General features: G+C 37.0%; 1 protein-coding gene across 2 annotated transcripts in view; it reads right to left on the bottom strand.

Moving 5' to 3' along the window:
- Positions 1 to 7,923: 7,923 nt before the first annotated feature.
- The window catches only part of kbtbd8 (kelch repeat and BTB (POZ) domain containing 8), a 50,176-nt gene continuing 46,117 nt past the window's right edge, over positions 7,924 to 11,982 (bottom strand). For both annotated transcript variants that reach the window (XM_087994421.1, XM_043708305.2), the window contains exon 4: positions 7,924 to 9,325. In XM_087994421.1, coding sequence (XP_087850547.1) covers positions 8,862 to 9,325 — 464 coding nt within the window. In that variant the 3' untranslated portion in view covers positions 7,924 to 8,861. The remainder of the gene's footprint in view (positions 9,326 to 11,982) is intronic.

Below are 11,982 nucleotides of genomic sequence, written 5' to 3'. Positions count from 1 at the left end.
TGTTACGACTGTTCAGGGCATTGGTTAGGCCACTTTTGGAATATTGCATGCAACTCTGGTCTCCTTCCAATCGGATGGATGTTGTGAAACTTGAAAGGGTTCAGAAAAGATTTACAAGGATGTTGCCTGGGTTGGCGGATTTGAGCTATAGGGAGAGGCTGAATAGGCTGGGGTTGTTTTCCCTGGAGCAAAGGCTGAAGGGTAACCTCAGAGGATTATAAGATCATGAGGGGCATGGATTCAATACTAGACAAAGTCTTTTCCCTGGGGTGAGGGAGCCCAGAACTAAAGAGCATAGGTTTAGGGTGAAAGGGGAAAGATATAAAAGGGACCTAATGGCAACTTTTTCATGCAGAGGGTGTTGCTTGTAAGGAATGAGCAGGCAGATGTGGTGGAGGCTGATACAATTGCAACATTTAAAACGCATCTGGATGGGTATATGAATAGGAAGGGTTTAGAGAGTGATACGGGCTAAGTGTGTCAAATAGGACTAGATTAGTTGGGATATCTGGTCGGTATGGACAAATTGGACCGAAGGGTCTGTTTTCGTGCTGTACACCTCTGACTGGAGCTCATCCACAGTAATGATGCCAAAATCAGATGGTACCCAATGGTTACATGCGGACTATTGCAAAGGCAATGCAGTTAAGACTGATGCATATCTGATTCCACATTTAGAAGACGGTGTTGAAAAGGTGGGACAAGCAACTTAGAATTCTAAATTTGACTTGCTCAGAGGATACTGGCAGGTACCTTTGTCCAAAAAAGCAAAGACAATTTCAGCTTTCGTAATGCTGAATGGACTGTATAATTTTAAGTCATGCCATTTAGTATGAAAACTGTGCCAGCCACATTTCAGAGACTAACAATAAAGTTCATTTCCAGATTACCCAGTTGTGTTGTTATATATGGATGACCTGGTGATTTTTAGTCACACATGGAAGGAACATTTGCAGCATTTGTTCAACTGACCTCAGGAGGCAAGCTTGATGATAAATCTGGCTAAAAGTGAATTTGCCAAAGTCTAAATCACATTCCTGGGCCATGTATCTGAACATGGACAAATGATCTCACAGAATGTGAAAATGAAAGGTAACTGGGGGGTTTTCCATACCATTGGCAAAAAAGAGCAGTACTACGAATCCTGGGATTGAATGTATTTTATCGAAAATTCACTCCAAATTTTAGCAATGTGACTGCTACACTCACTGAGGCAAGTTTCAGTCGACAGCAGACTGTCAGAAGGCATTTGACAGCCTGAAAGCTGTGATAATCACTGCCCTAGTATTAGCTACACCTAATTACACACAGCCACTCATGATGGCTATCGATACAAGTGATGAGTGTTTTGGTGCTGTGCTCTTTCAGGAAGACAGCAAGAAAATAGTGGGCGGCACGGTGGCACAGTGGTTAGCACTGCTGCCTCACAGCGCCTGAGACCCGGGTTCAATTCCCGCCTCAGGCGACTGACTGTGTGGAGTTTGCACGTTCTCCCCGTGTCTGCGTGGGTTTCCTCCGGCTGCTCTGGTTTGCTCCCACAGTCCAAAGATGTGCAGGTCAGGTGAATTGGCTATGCTAAATTGCCCGTAGTGTTAGGTAAGGGGTAAATGTAGGGGTATGGGTGGGTTGCGCTTCGGCGGGGCGGTGTGGACTTGTTGGGCTGAAGGGCCTGTTTCCACACTGTAGGTAATCTAATCTAATCTTAAAAAAAAATAGAAAGACCTATTGGGTATTTCTCTAGGAAGTTGAACATTCATCAGCAGAAATATTCAACAGTTGAGAAGGAGACTTTGAGCTTGGTGTTCGCGTTACAACATTTCAATTTATCTGAGACAATCATATACACTGATCATAAATTTCTCCACAAACTTCAATGGGTTAAGGACAACAATTCCAGACTTCTTATTACAACCAATTTGAAAATTGTGCATGTGGCAGGACGAAAAAATGTGATTGCCGACATACTGTCGAAACTTGGATGAGAAACGGAAGCATTCGGTGTCACGAGTAAACAGACTGAAACAGAATGTAAGTTGTGCAAGTTTATAGTCAATGCATGTAGGTGTTGAGTGTGCTAGGTGTAAGATTAAGGGGTTTTAAAAGACTTCTTTGCTAATGATGGTTCATTTTTTGTTTGAAGAAGGGAGGTATGATGATACTGCTCCCTTAAAGTTACCCTGTCCTTGGTTTTTTTTGACAGGGGTCGTAAACACAAGTCCGAAGTATCGGGCTTGGATGGGTTTGAGGGTCAATTTGATTATAGCCAACAGATACTACTTCAGGCAAAAGGCTTTCAAGTTTAAAAAAAAACACTTGTACAATGAAAAGGGAGTGGCAAATTCTCCCGACTCAGCTTTTCTCTGGTTTGGTTTGAATTAAGCTGGGGAATCCAAAGAAACAGCTGCATGTTGAAGGACGTTCCATGCTGAATCTCCTGTAAGAGCCTGTATCTGATTTTCCCTTTTTGCCAAGGGGGTGTTTCTGGGAAATGTTGGGCCTGCTGCATCACTGCAGTAGTATCCATCGCACCTGCTTAAAACAACTCAGAAGGCTAAGGTCCAGGCTACTTTCTTGAAATGTTTTGAGGGGCGGGTCTGCCCTGGTCCATAATACTGGACTCTCAATTCTCTGGGGATACAGGTTTAAATCCTAACATGATAAATGATGAATTTTGAATTTAATAAAACATTGGAATTAAAAACCTAGTCAAATGATAACCACTCCGTTAAGCATTGTAAAAACTATTTGATCCACAAATGTCCTTTAGAGAGAAGGAAATCAGTTGCCTTTACTTGGAATGGCTTATATGTGACCACCATTTGGAAGAAAAACAGAGGGTGACAAAGACTCTGGGTTGGTGACTTCAGTGTCAATTAATAGCACCATTACAAAGCCATCTGTCTGAGTCCTAAAGGACAAAGCAGCCAGATGGGATCTGCAGCTAGTGGTGAGGGAACTAGCAAAAGAGAAAAGCCTCCTTGATCTTAACTTTACTATCACAGGTGCATGTTTCTACAATAGGTGGATCAGTAAAGGTAAGGCTTGTATAAAGATTTGTAGCTCGGGTGCCAGTTGAAGTTGTTGTGGATGTGTTTGTTGAGCTAGGAATTTGGATTGCAGACATTTCATCCCCATTCTAGGTGACATCCTCAGTGCTGTGGAGCCTCCTGTGAAGCACTGTTGTACTGTGTCAGTTGGAATTTACATGGTTTTGTTCCTGCTGCTTCCAGTTGCCAGTTCCAGTTGTTCATTGTAGTGGCTGGTATATTGGATCTAGGCCAATGGGCTATTGAAGGAGTCCGTGGATGAGTGCCATGCTCGTAGGAATTCTCTGGCTGTCCTCTGTTTGGCTTGACCTATTATTGTTGTGTTGTCCCAGTCAAATTTGTAGTCCTTGCCATCTGTGTATATAGATACTAGGGATAGCAGGTCGTGGCGTTTAGTGGCTAGTTAATGTTTGTGAAGTATTGTTGAGAGTGAGTACCATCCTTAAAAGACAAAGCCCTATATTCGCACTGAGGATTCCCTCAGTGCTAAATGGGAAAGATTTTGAACAGATTTAGCAAGTAGAAACTGGGCATCCACAAAACAATGAGCCATCAGCAGAATTGTAATCAATCTGTAAACTCATGGCCAGACATATGGCTCAGAAGTAGCAAACTATACCAAGAAAATTTGTCCTTCACTAAAGATTATAGCACAACATTTGATACCAACATTTCAATTTCTGGCAGCACTGAATAAGTTATTCATATCAAAAAAAAAGTGAAGGGCACATTCCCTGATGGCACTGTTACTAATTACAGTTTTGGAAGCATTCTGCAACCGATGTTGCCACATTTACCTCAAATGATAAAGTGCAGTGTGATTTCAGTTGATACTTTATTCACCAGCAAATTAAATGGATGACTTCACCAGAGAAATGACATGAGCATGCTACACTTCATAGCTGACACCATGATAAATGTCTACAGTTTGAAATTAACAGATATCAGAATAACTTTCCGTAATAAACACTGGCAGATTGATGTCCAGGAGAGGTGAACTTTGAATATTCCATAAAGAAATTAGAGTACTCCTAAAATGATGATGATCTGGATTACATTTGTTGGTCTTACTTTGTGCAAACAAAATGTGAAACAGGAAAGAAATATTCAAAACAATTACTGACTACAGAGTAGAATAACCTCAATCGTTCACATTTAATCAATTTATTTCAAGAATATACTTTCAGTTTGTTACAAGTCACAATACTTTAAACTACATCACATATCAAGTAAACCAGCTTATCCCATCTGAGCACCAATTCTGAAGCATTCAACTCAAATCATGTGCAAGTACAGATAGATGTTTTTTTACAATTCTCAAAAAATTCAAGTGATTACATTTAAACCTGAACATACATTTCAAGTCACATCAAATGTTAACTATAGCTAAGTCTTTGCACGCAATGGAATGAGCATTGACAGCTGAAGCAAAGAACAAATAATTCAGCAAATCTACAGTGCAAATAGATCTAAATTCTATGAACTCTTTTTTTAAAAAAATGCAGACAAATTTAATTTCACAAATCAGAAACCAGCTTTTGTATTCATACAATTCAAGTTGAATATTATGGTGCAATGAGGACTCATTTGCTAAACCAATTCAATTTCATATATTTAGTTTATCATGTCAATTCAACATTCTCCCCCAAAAGGTCAATATATCCTCTTATAAATAAAAGATTGTCCTAACCAGCAGCAATGTTAACTAATTAAGAAAATTACAGGATTTCTGAAAATTAAGCAACACACTTTTCTGTAACTTCTTACACTACTTAATGCAACACTACATGTGGAAAGGTGCTTCAAAAAGTTTGCAGTAACGAAGTGGTAAGTGGTTAAAAATAAAAAAAAAGGGAGCATAATTTCTTCATACTGAAAAAGAAAGTGAAAAGAGAATTAGGGGATTTCTTTGCGGTGCATTGTTTTATGGAACCACAGCGTTCAGAAAAAACAATGATTAAGTTGTATCACTAATTTCTGTAAAACAATGTCATACCTAAAATCTTACTGGCAATAAACATTTAACTGAACCTTCATTATTTTGTTTAACCTCATTTAATGCACACTCAATTATGCATTAAACAAAACCTAAGTTTTGCCATTTTAATTTTGTAAAATATAGCTGCCATATTAATTTTTTCCATGCAGATAGTCAATGTTTATTTCAGATTTCCTCCATTGCTATTAAGAGGTGGTTAAAATGCAAGCCAAGTTTGTGGGCAGAACTCCTTCTTGGAAAAGAATTTAACTTTTCAAGCTGCGAGAGGATGCAAGAAAACAATATTTTGGAACTACCTGCATATAAAATTCTTAAATAGGAAAAATGCACTGCATCTAGAATGAAGGTGTTTAAATCATTAAAGTTGCACTATCTTGGAATGAAGACAGCTGGTGTTCATGGAACTGATCATGCATTACAGTAAAGGATTTTGTGATAGTTCAAAACAAAAACAAAATCTAACCTATTAGCTCATGGCTTATCTACCAGTTCACTTGAGGTACTAAATGCTTCAGATCTTCTAAACAATAGCTATTGTAACTGGTACCTATAGTGGATGCTCACCTGAACATTGTGTGTTGGTACATTTAACAATCAAAAGGCTTCTGAAATTTGGTTGTGTATTTTGTTGCACAAGATACTATGTTATACCCATGGCAGTATGGAGCCCTGGAAGTCAAAACTGTAAATACCAGAAATAGTAAAGTCATAAGGAACAAAATCTCTAGGCAAGAATGGAATGGGGCCAAAATGAAAAATGGTAAAATCCAAGTTTAGATACCAGCTCCCTAAAGATGAAATTTTACTACGTGGATAACTTTTTTCCCCAGTCTGGCGAGATTTTGCATGCTAATAATCAGCAAATAATTGAATGCCTATTTAAAAAAAAATTACTGAGCATTAGAGTAAAGGCAAAGGCTCCAAATGGATGTGAAATTTTAGTATCAAACAAACATCGCCATCCATCTTTGGCACTCATATGAAGTCTTTAGCCCACATTATGGTCTGATCTGGTATTTAGAAGAGCAAACAGGTGATAGTAGTACACCAACTACTTTGTGGGTGGTTCTGTATTCTGACCAAAACCTAGGCTCCTAGTAATTTCTTTACTACCAAAGGAAGCTCCCATTAATCTGAACTAGAGTCTAGTTTTCTAATACTAACTAAAACATCTGCACCACTCAAAGCCTAAAATAATCATACTCATACATCTTTCATAAATAACTCACTGAGAACACCTAGTAAGGAATAAAAACCTAACTAACTACATCTTTGATAAACTTAAAAAGGTGGCAAACATTACACTCAGCCAGTGCTGCCCACTGCTGAACTGATTGAAAGAATAACATGTAAAGTTATGAAACTATTTTTGCACAAGGATCAGGGGTTTGTGCAGGATGGAACGACTAGGTATCCATCAACATGATGATTCAATTATTCTCACTCAGTTTGATTGACTAACTCAACTTAGATTACATTAATTTATATGGCTCTCAGATCATCATTCTATTTTTTTAATATACTTTTTGAATTGCATCAAGGATATCTAAATTCTAAATTAGCCTTCACCTTGAATGGAATGCAAAGATACTTGCACAACTTTGATACTGTAAATTCCACAATTGGGTCTTCACTAAAACTTTCTCCAAGGTGTACAGCCCATTCAAAATTAGATGAAGATACAACAAAAAAATTTACAAGACTTCAAACACAATCAAATCAACTGGTTGGAGATGAGTAAAGTTCAAATCAATGTACTTTACCTCAAATTGTCCAAGAGGTAATGAAAGAGTCAATCCTAATTCTTTTCATGAAAGTTAACGCACGCTGACAGGCAAAAATGGAATCAAGACCACAAGCGGAATTTTTTTCTACGAGAGGTTTGCCTGCTAAATACTGGGAAGATCATTTTTACTATCTAGTGCAAATAAACTATTTGCTGCATTAGATTTTTTTTTTTAAAAATCAGTTTAATTTTAAAGAATTTTTCAGCATTGAGTAGCACTGAAAATATCTGCTAAGTGTGCATTGAGTTTAAACAGGCCATGCTTCAGACTCTACAATGCAAGAAGGTTATGTTTAGTGATTTTAAAATCATGAAAAGAAATGCACCTTTACGAAATCAGATGTGAACAAATTGAAAGTGTTAGAGCTTTGATAGATGAACAGATTAATTCACCGAATGTACTTGACAAATGTAAGCATGAATTTTAATTAAGTACAGTTTTAAAATTTTTAATTAAAAATGCATACCTTCATTAACAGAAATGCAGATGACAATCAAAATACAGCAATCAACATTTTTACCTTGATAAGTTCACACCAATGTTAGAAGTACTGCTAATATGAACTCAGTCCAAGACAGGAATGCTTTATATCTGTGCCAATTCACATCATAGGTGGATTGTGCTGCAATTTCAAAAAAACTGCAGTATATACACTGGAAATGAAAACAAGATTTACTTCATGTAAAATGCATAATAGATGACATTGCTCCGTAGAAGGAGGGCAATCAGAGATTTCAGCTTCTGTAGTAGTTAGAAGTATATCCAACCGGGAAAAATTCACATCTTATCCACTTCATTCAGAATTTACAAAATACCAAGCACTTCACTGCAATTCTAGACTGTTCAAATGAAATGCAGGCAGTATGAAATGCTGCTCGACAAAGTTAAGTCAACTGGTAAGATTCTATGATTCGGAGATGCCGGTGTTGGATTGGGGTGTACAAAGTTAAAAATCACACAACACCAGGTTATAGTCCAAGAGGTTTAATTGGAAGCACACTAGCTTTCGGAGCAACGCTCCTTCATCAGGTGATTGTCAATCACCTGATGAAGGAGCGTCGCTCTGAAAGCTAGTGTGCTTCCAATTAAACCTATTGGACTATAACCTGGTGTTGTGTGATTTTTAACTTGGTAAGATTCTAGTTTCTCTGCAGTACCGCGGAACAATCTCAATACTACCAGAAGCCATTTTTGTATAAAAAGTTGGTCTTTTCCCCATTCTGTTCCACACTAAAACAATATTCTCTGTTACAACAGTAGGTACATGTACCTCTAAATAGTTACATCAGCTTCCTAAACGGTTTAAAGGCTTGCCCTTGTTAATTGCACATTTTCTAACTTTCAAAGCTGTGTAATTTAAAGCAATGAAGGGATTTAATGGAGGGGCGAAGTGAAACAGTTTTACATAACTATTATTCTATGCAGTATGTTTTAATTTCAAGGCTTGACCCTGGTACAACACTTCAGTTGGTTACTCTAGGTGATGAAGAAACCATTCAATTCACTTGTTTCCCCATCAAGATCTAGCCATTAAAATATCTTCACATTTGAATCAGGTCATTAAATGTAAAATGGTCAATTCTCAAATACAGACACTTAAAAAATACAGATGCTATTAACTTTGAACAAATTTATACCCGTATGTATCATTAAAGGCTTTAGTTTTTCCATAACATTGGGCAAAACAATTTCTTACTTCCAAGCTGAATTTTGCCTGCTAGTCTGCATAGTTTTAAGATTGCCAGGCAATGGACAACTGCAATCTGATTCAAGAAATGCCATTGAATGAGCGAGCTAAAAATAAAAATAAGCTATAATTCATGTAAGTAATTGCACTTTTATATTCCCCAGCACCAGTGAAAAGTTAGTAAAATTTGATTATAAAACTAAACTTCTGAACAAGTTCAAACACTGCTACTTTCAAAAGCACCTATCCGTTTTCCTTAGTGCTTTTAAAACAGCCATTTTGATTACACAAAATACTGTTAGCCCATGTCACACTAATAGTTCATGCAAATTGCAAGAAAATCAAAACACTTTTTGAAGACACTGTGGATAGAGTTTGGCAACAACACATTCAAAATGGCGGCCAAGGTCCCATAGCTTGTCTGGTGACTCGTATACTTTCTTCCACTCATCAGATTCTTCATCATATTGGTATAAAGAATTCTTTCGACTAGTACGGAAAACGTGTTCCTCTACTACCACTTGCGTTGCTCGCACAAAAAGATGCAGTTTGTCAAGAAGCAAGAAAAGTTTAATGTAGGGGTTTGTCGATTGATCCAGAGGAAGGTCCTTCTTTTGCACCCATTTATTAAGTTGGATGTCATAACTCTCCACTGTAAGCATTCTTTGATGTGCTTTACAAATTCCAGCTACATAGTAGATGGAACCTTTGCAGACAGCTGACAGCCCCTGGGATCTAGGCACACTCATCGGTGTCAAACAGCCCCAGTAGTCTTTGAGAGGATTGTAGCACAGAAAAAACTCACCTAAACAAAAGAAAGACAATTCAGACATTGTTCAACAGAAAATGTTTGAAGGTGTGGTTTTATTATCCAATTAGCTAAACTGGACGCTATAAGATATCAGTCCACTGACCAAGTCAATTATACACATCAGATCACCAACCAACCACACCACAATGAATTCAGAGTCACTAAAAACATGTAAACCCATCTGCAAATAAACAAATGACTAGGCTTTTTACCTGTAACATTTTACATTTCATTTAAGTTCTTGATCACACCTTTTTACTAACCCAGTTATCAGTTTTTAAATGCAACATAATTGCTTGGTAATGAAGGCGGCTGGAAGGAGGTATTGTTACATTTTTTTCAAGTTGCACTCATCAGGACAATTTGCAAGAGTACCAACTTAAGATAAAAAACAATACAGATATGGCATTAAGGAACAGTGCTGATTGGTTAGCGAGTGGTAAATAGTTGCCACAGGGAATGCATAAATTATGACGGAGATTTAATAAATTGGCTTAGTACAAAATTGATCACAGCATTGCTGAGGAGCCATTTGAAAGTCATTTGCTGTTCATTTATTGAGTTGAAACAGGTACAGTGCGCATACACGTTCTCTCTGAGAAAGAAACAGGGATCTGTGCATGAATTTATGTGTTTCCAGGGCAAGCAGCACTTTCAGGATTACAGCAACTGCAGTGTGTTTGGACTCAATGATAATTAATACAGATATTCATCAAAAACGAATGACCAGCCTCCCATTGACAGTCAAGTCAAATTGCAGAAAAACATAAGGCATAAAAGTACATTAAAACCACACATATGTAGCTAGAACTCATGGAAACATTCTATTTCACAGTCTAGTCATCTCGATAAACGATAAAGTAATGATGGAACACCTCTGCCAGAACATTGTTAGTATAATTTACTATGGTATGCATGCTAGCACTGGATGATAATATATTAGTAACGTATTTTTTAGTACTATAACATGTTAGTTCAAGCAACACTTGCAAAACGTAGTCTGTGATTCAGACTAAGTAGTTAAAGAAATATTTTAAAGAAACATTGCAATGCAATGTAATTTACCAAAGAAAATTCAATTAGCTACAAAACCACTGAGGACTGGCTAAGTCCCAACCAGACAGTAAAGACCCACACTTAAAATTTATATTGCCAATCTGAAGATTAAATTTAGAATTTTTTTGGCATTCTATATCTTATGCATACAGTGATGAGGACATAAAGCCATTCTAGTTGAAGAGATTTTAATATTTAACTATTGACTTTCTTCAGAAGCTGGCCTAGAATGAATTTTTGAACAATTCTGATAAAAATGGTTTAGGAATCCATGAAAATGGTATTCTGTAGCTTGAAGCAAAGTAACAAGTAGTTGCTTTCTCAATGTTAAATGCAAAATAAATAGGATGCAACGTACAACAATATATCAGAAATAGTAGCACATGGATGTGTCCAAACACTCCACCATTGTCATGTGGTCAAATTTTTATTTTCAATTTTTAGTTTACTCAGTTCTGGGAACACCCATATGAAAGACAAATTCCAAGAAAAGGTTTAGTTTAAATGGCTCACCAGTAACTTCTCATAGCAGTTAGGAAAGGAAATTAGTGCAGGCCTTTCCAGGGAGAGCTTAATTACATGCAATGTTTTCATTAACAAGTACCATATAAAGGTGGTTTAAAACTGAAATCAGAAAAATGCATGCCAGCCTTAAGGCATGGGGAAGGGTATTAACTATCAGTGAAATATGCCTTAAAATGAAAGAACAAATCCAGTATTGAATGTGGTCTTCTGCCAAAATATTCATTATAAAGGGGACCGAGACGATCAAAACAAGAAAGTGACTAATCAATTAAGATTTTAAAGGTTCAAAAATAAATTGTGTATTATTTGAAAGCAGGTTGATGGCACAGAAGAAGATACACAAGCAACAAAATAATGAATCACTTTTTGCAATTTGACTGGAGGAGCCAGCTTTACCTGACATCACAAACATAACAGGATTATGTATAGTGAAACATTACAAATCACATTCTTAGGATACAAGGATCAAGATAATTTTGATTTACTGTTCCTTCTAAACCTTTTAATGAAATTCATCCCTTCAGTTATTCTTAATTCTTGAAGAAAAACTAGACAATATTCCCTGCAAGGGGTGTGGTAGTAGGGAGCAACCTCATTCAAGAGCCTGACAGCAGCAGGGAGTGAGTCACTTTTCCAGTTTTCAGTCAGAGAATCATGATCTGCATCAACTGAGGGATAACAGAATTTAAAATATGATAGAACATTGTCGATGTAAATTTTAAAAAGCTGTATTAGCAAACTAGTACACTCTGGTTAAAGGTATTTGTTCGCCCCATCCCATAATCACTGAACATATTACCTATTACAAACAGTTCTAATATTTCTCTAATACACAGTAGCATGCATCTGAAACTTAAATTTGATTTTCTTTGTTGTAAGAGATGAGGGGAGTAGGAAATAGAAAGCAAATGTGTGGAAAAATAAATAAATGAAGACAGTTCTTGATACAGAGATTACTACCAACTACTGAGAATGGTGAACTATTATGAATCAATATTGGTGCACAGGCTAAGTATATATTAAATCACTTTGTAAAATGTGACCAATCTCTTTCTACCAACGAGCCAGAG

Source organism: Chiloscyllium plagiosum, unplaced genomic scaffold (assembly GCF_037043375.1).
Source record: "Chiloscyllium plagiosum isolate Xiang-an unplaced genomic scaffold, Cpla_swu_hap1 HiC_scaffold_14, whole genome shotgun sequence".
NCBI lineage: Eukaryota > Metazoa > Chordata > Chondrichthyes > Orectolobiformes > Hemiscylliidae > Chiloscyllium > Chiloscyllium plagiosum.
Note: the sequence above shows the minus strand (reverse complement) of the source record. Positions and strands in the feature narration are given on the sequence as shown.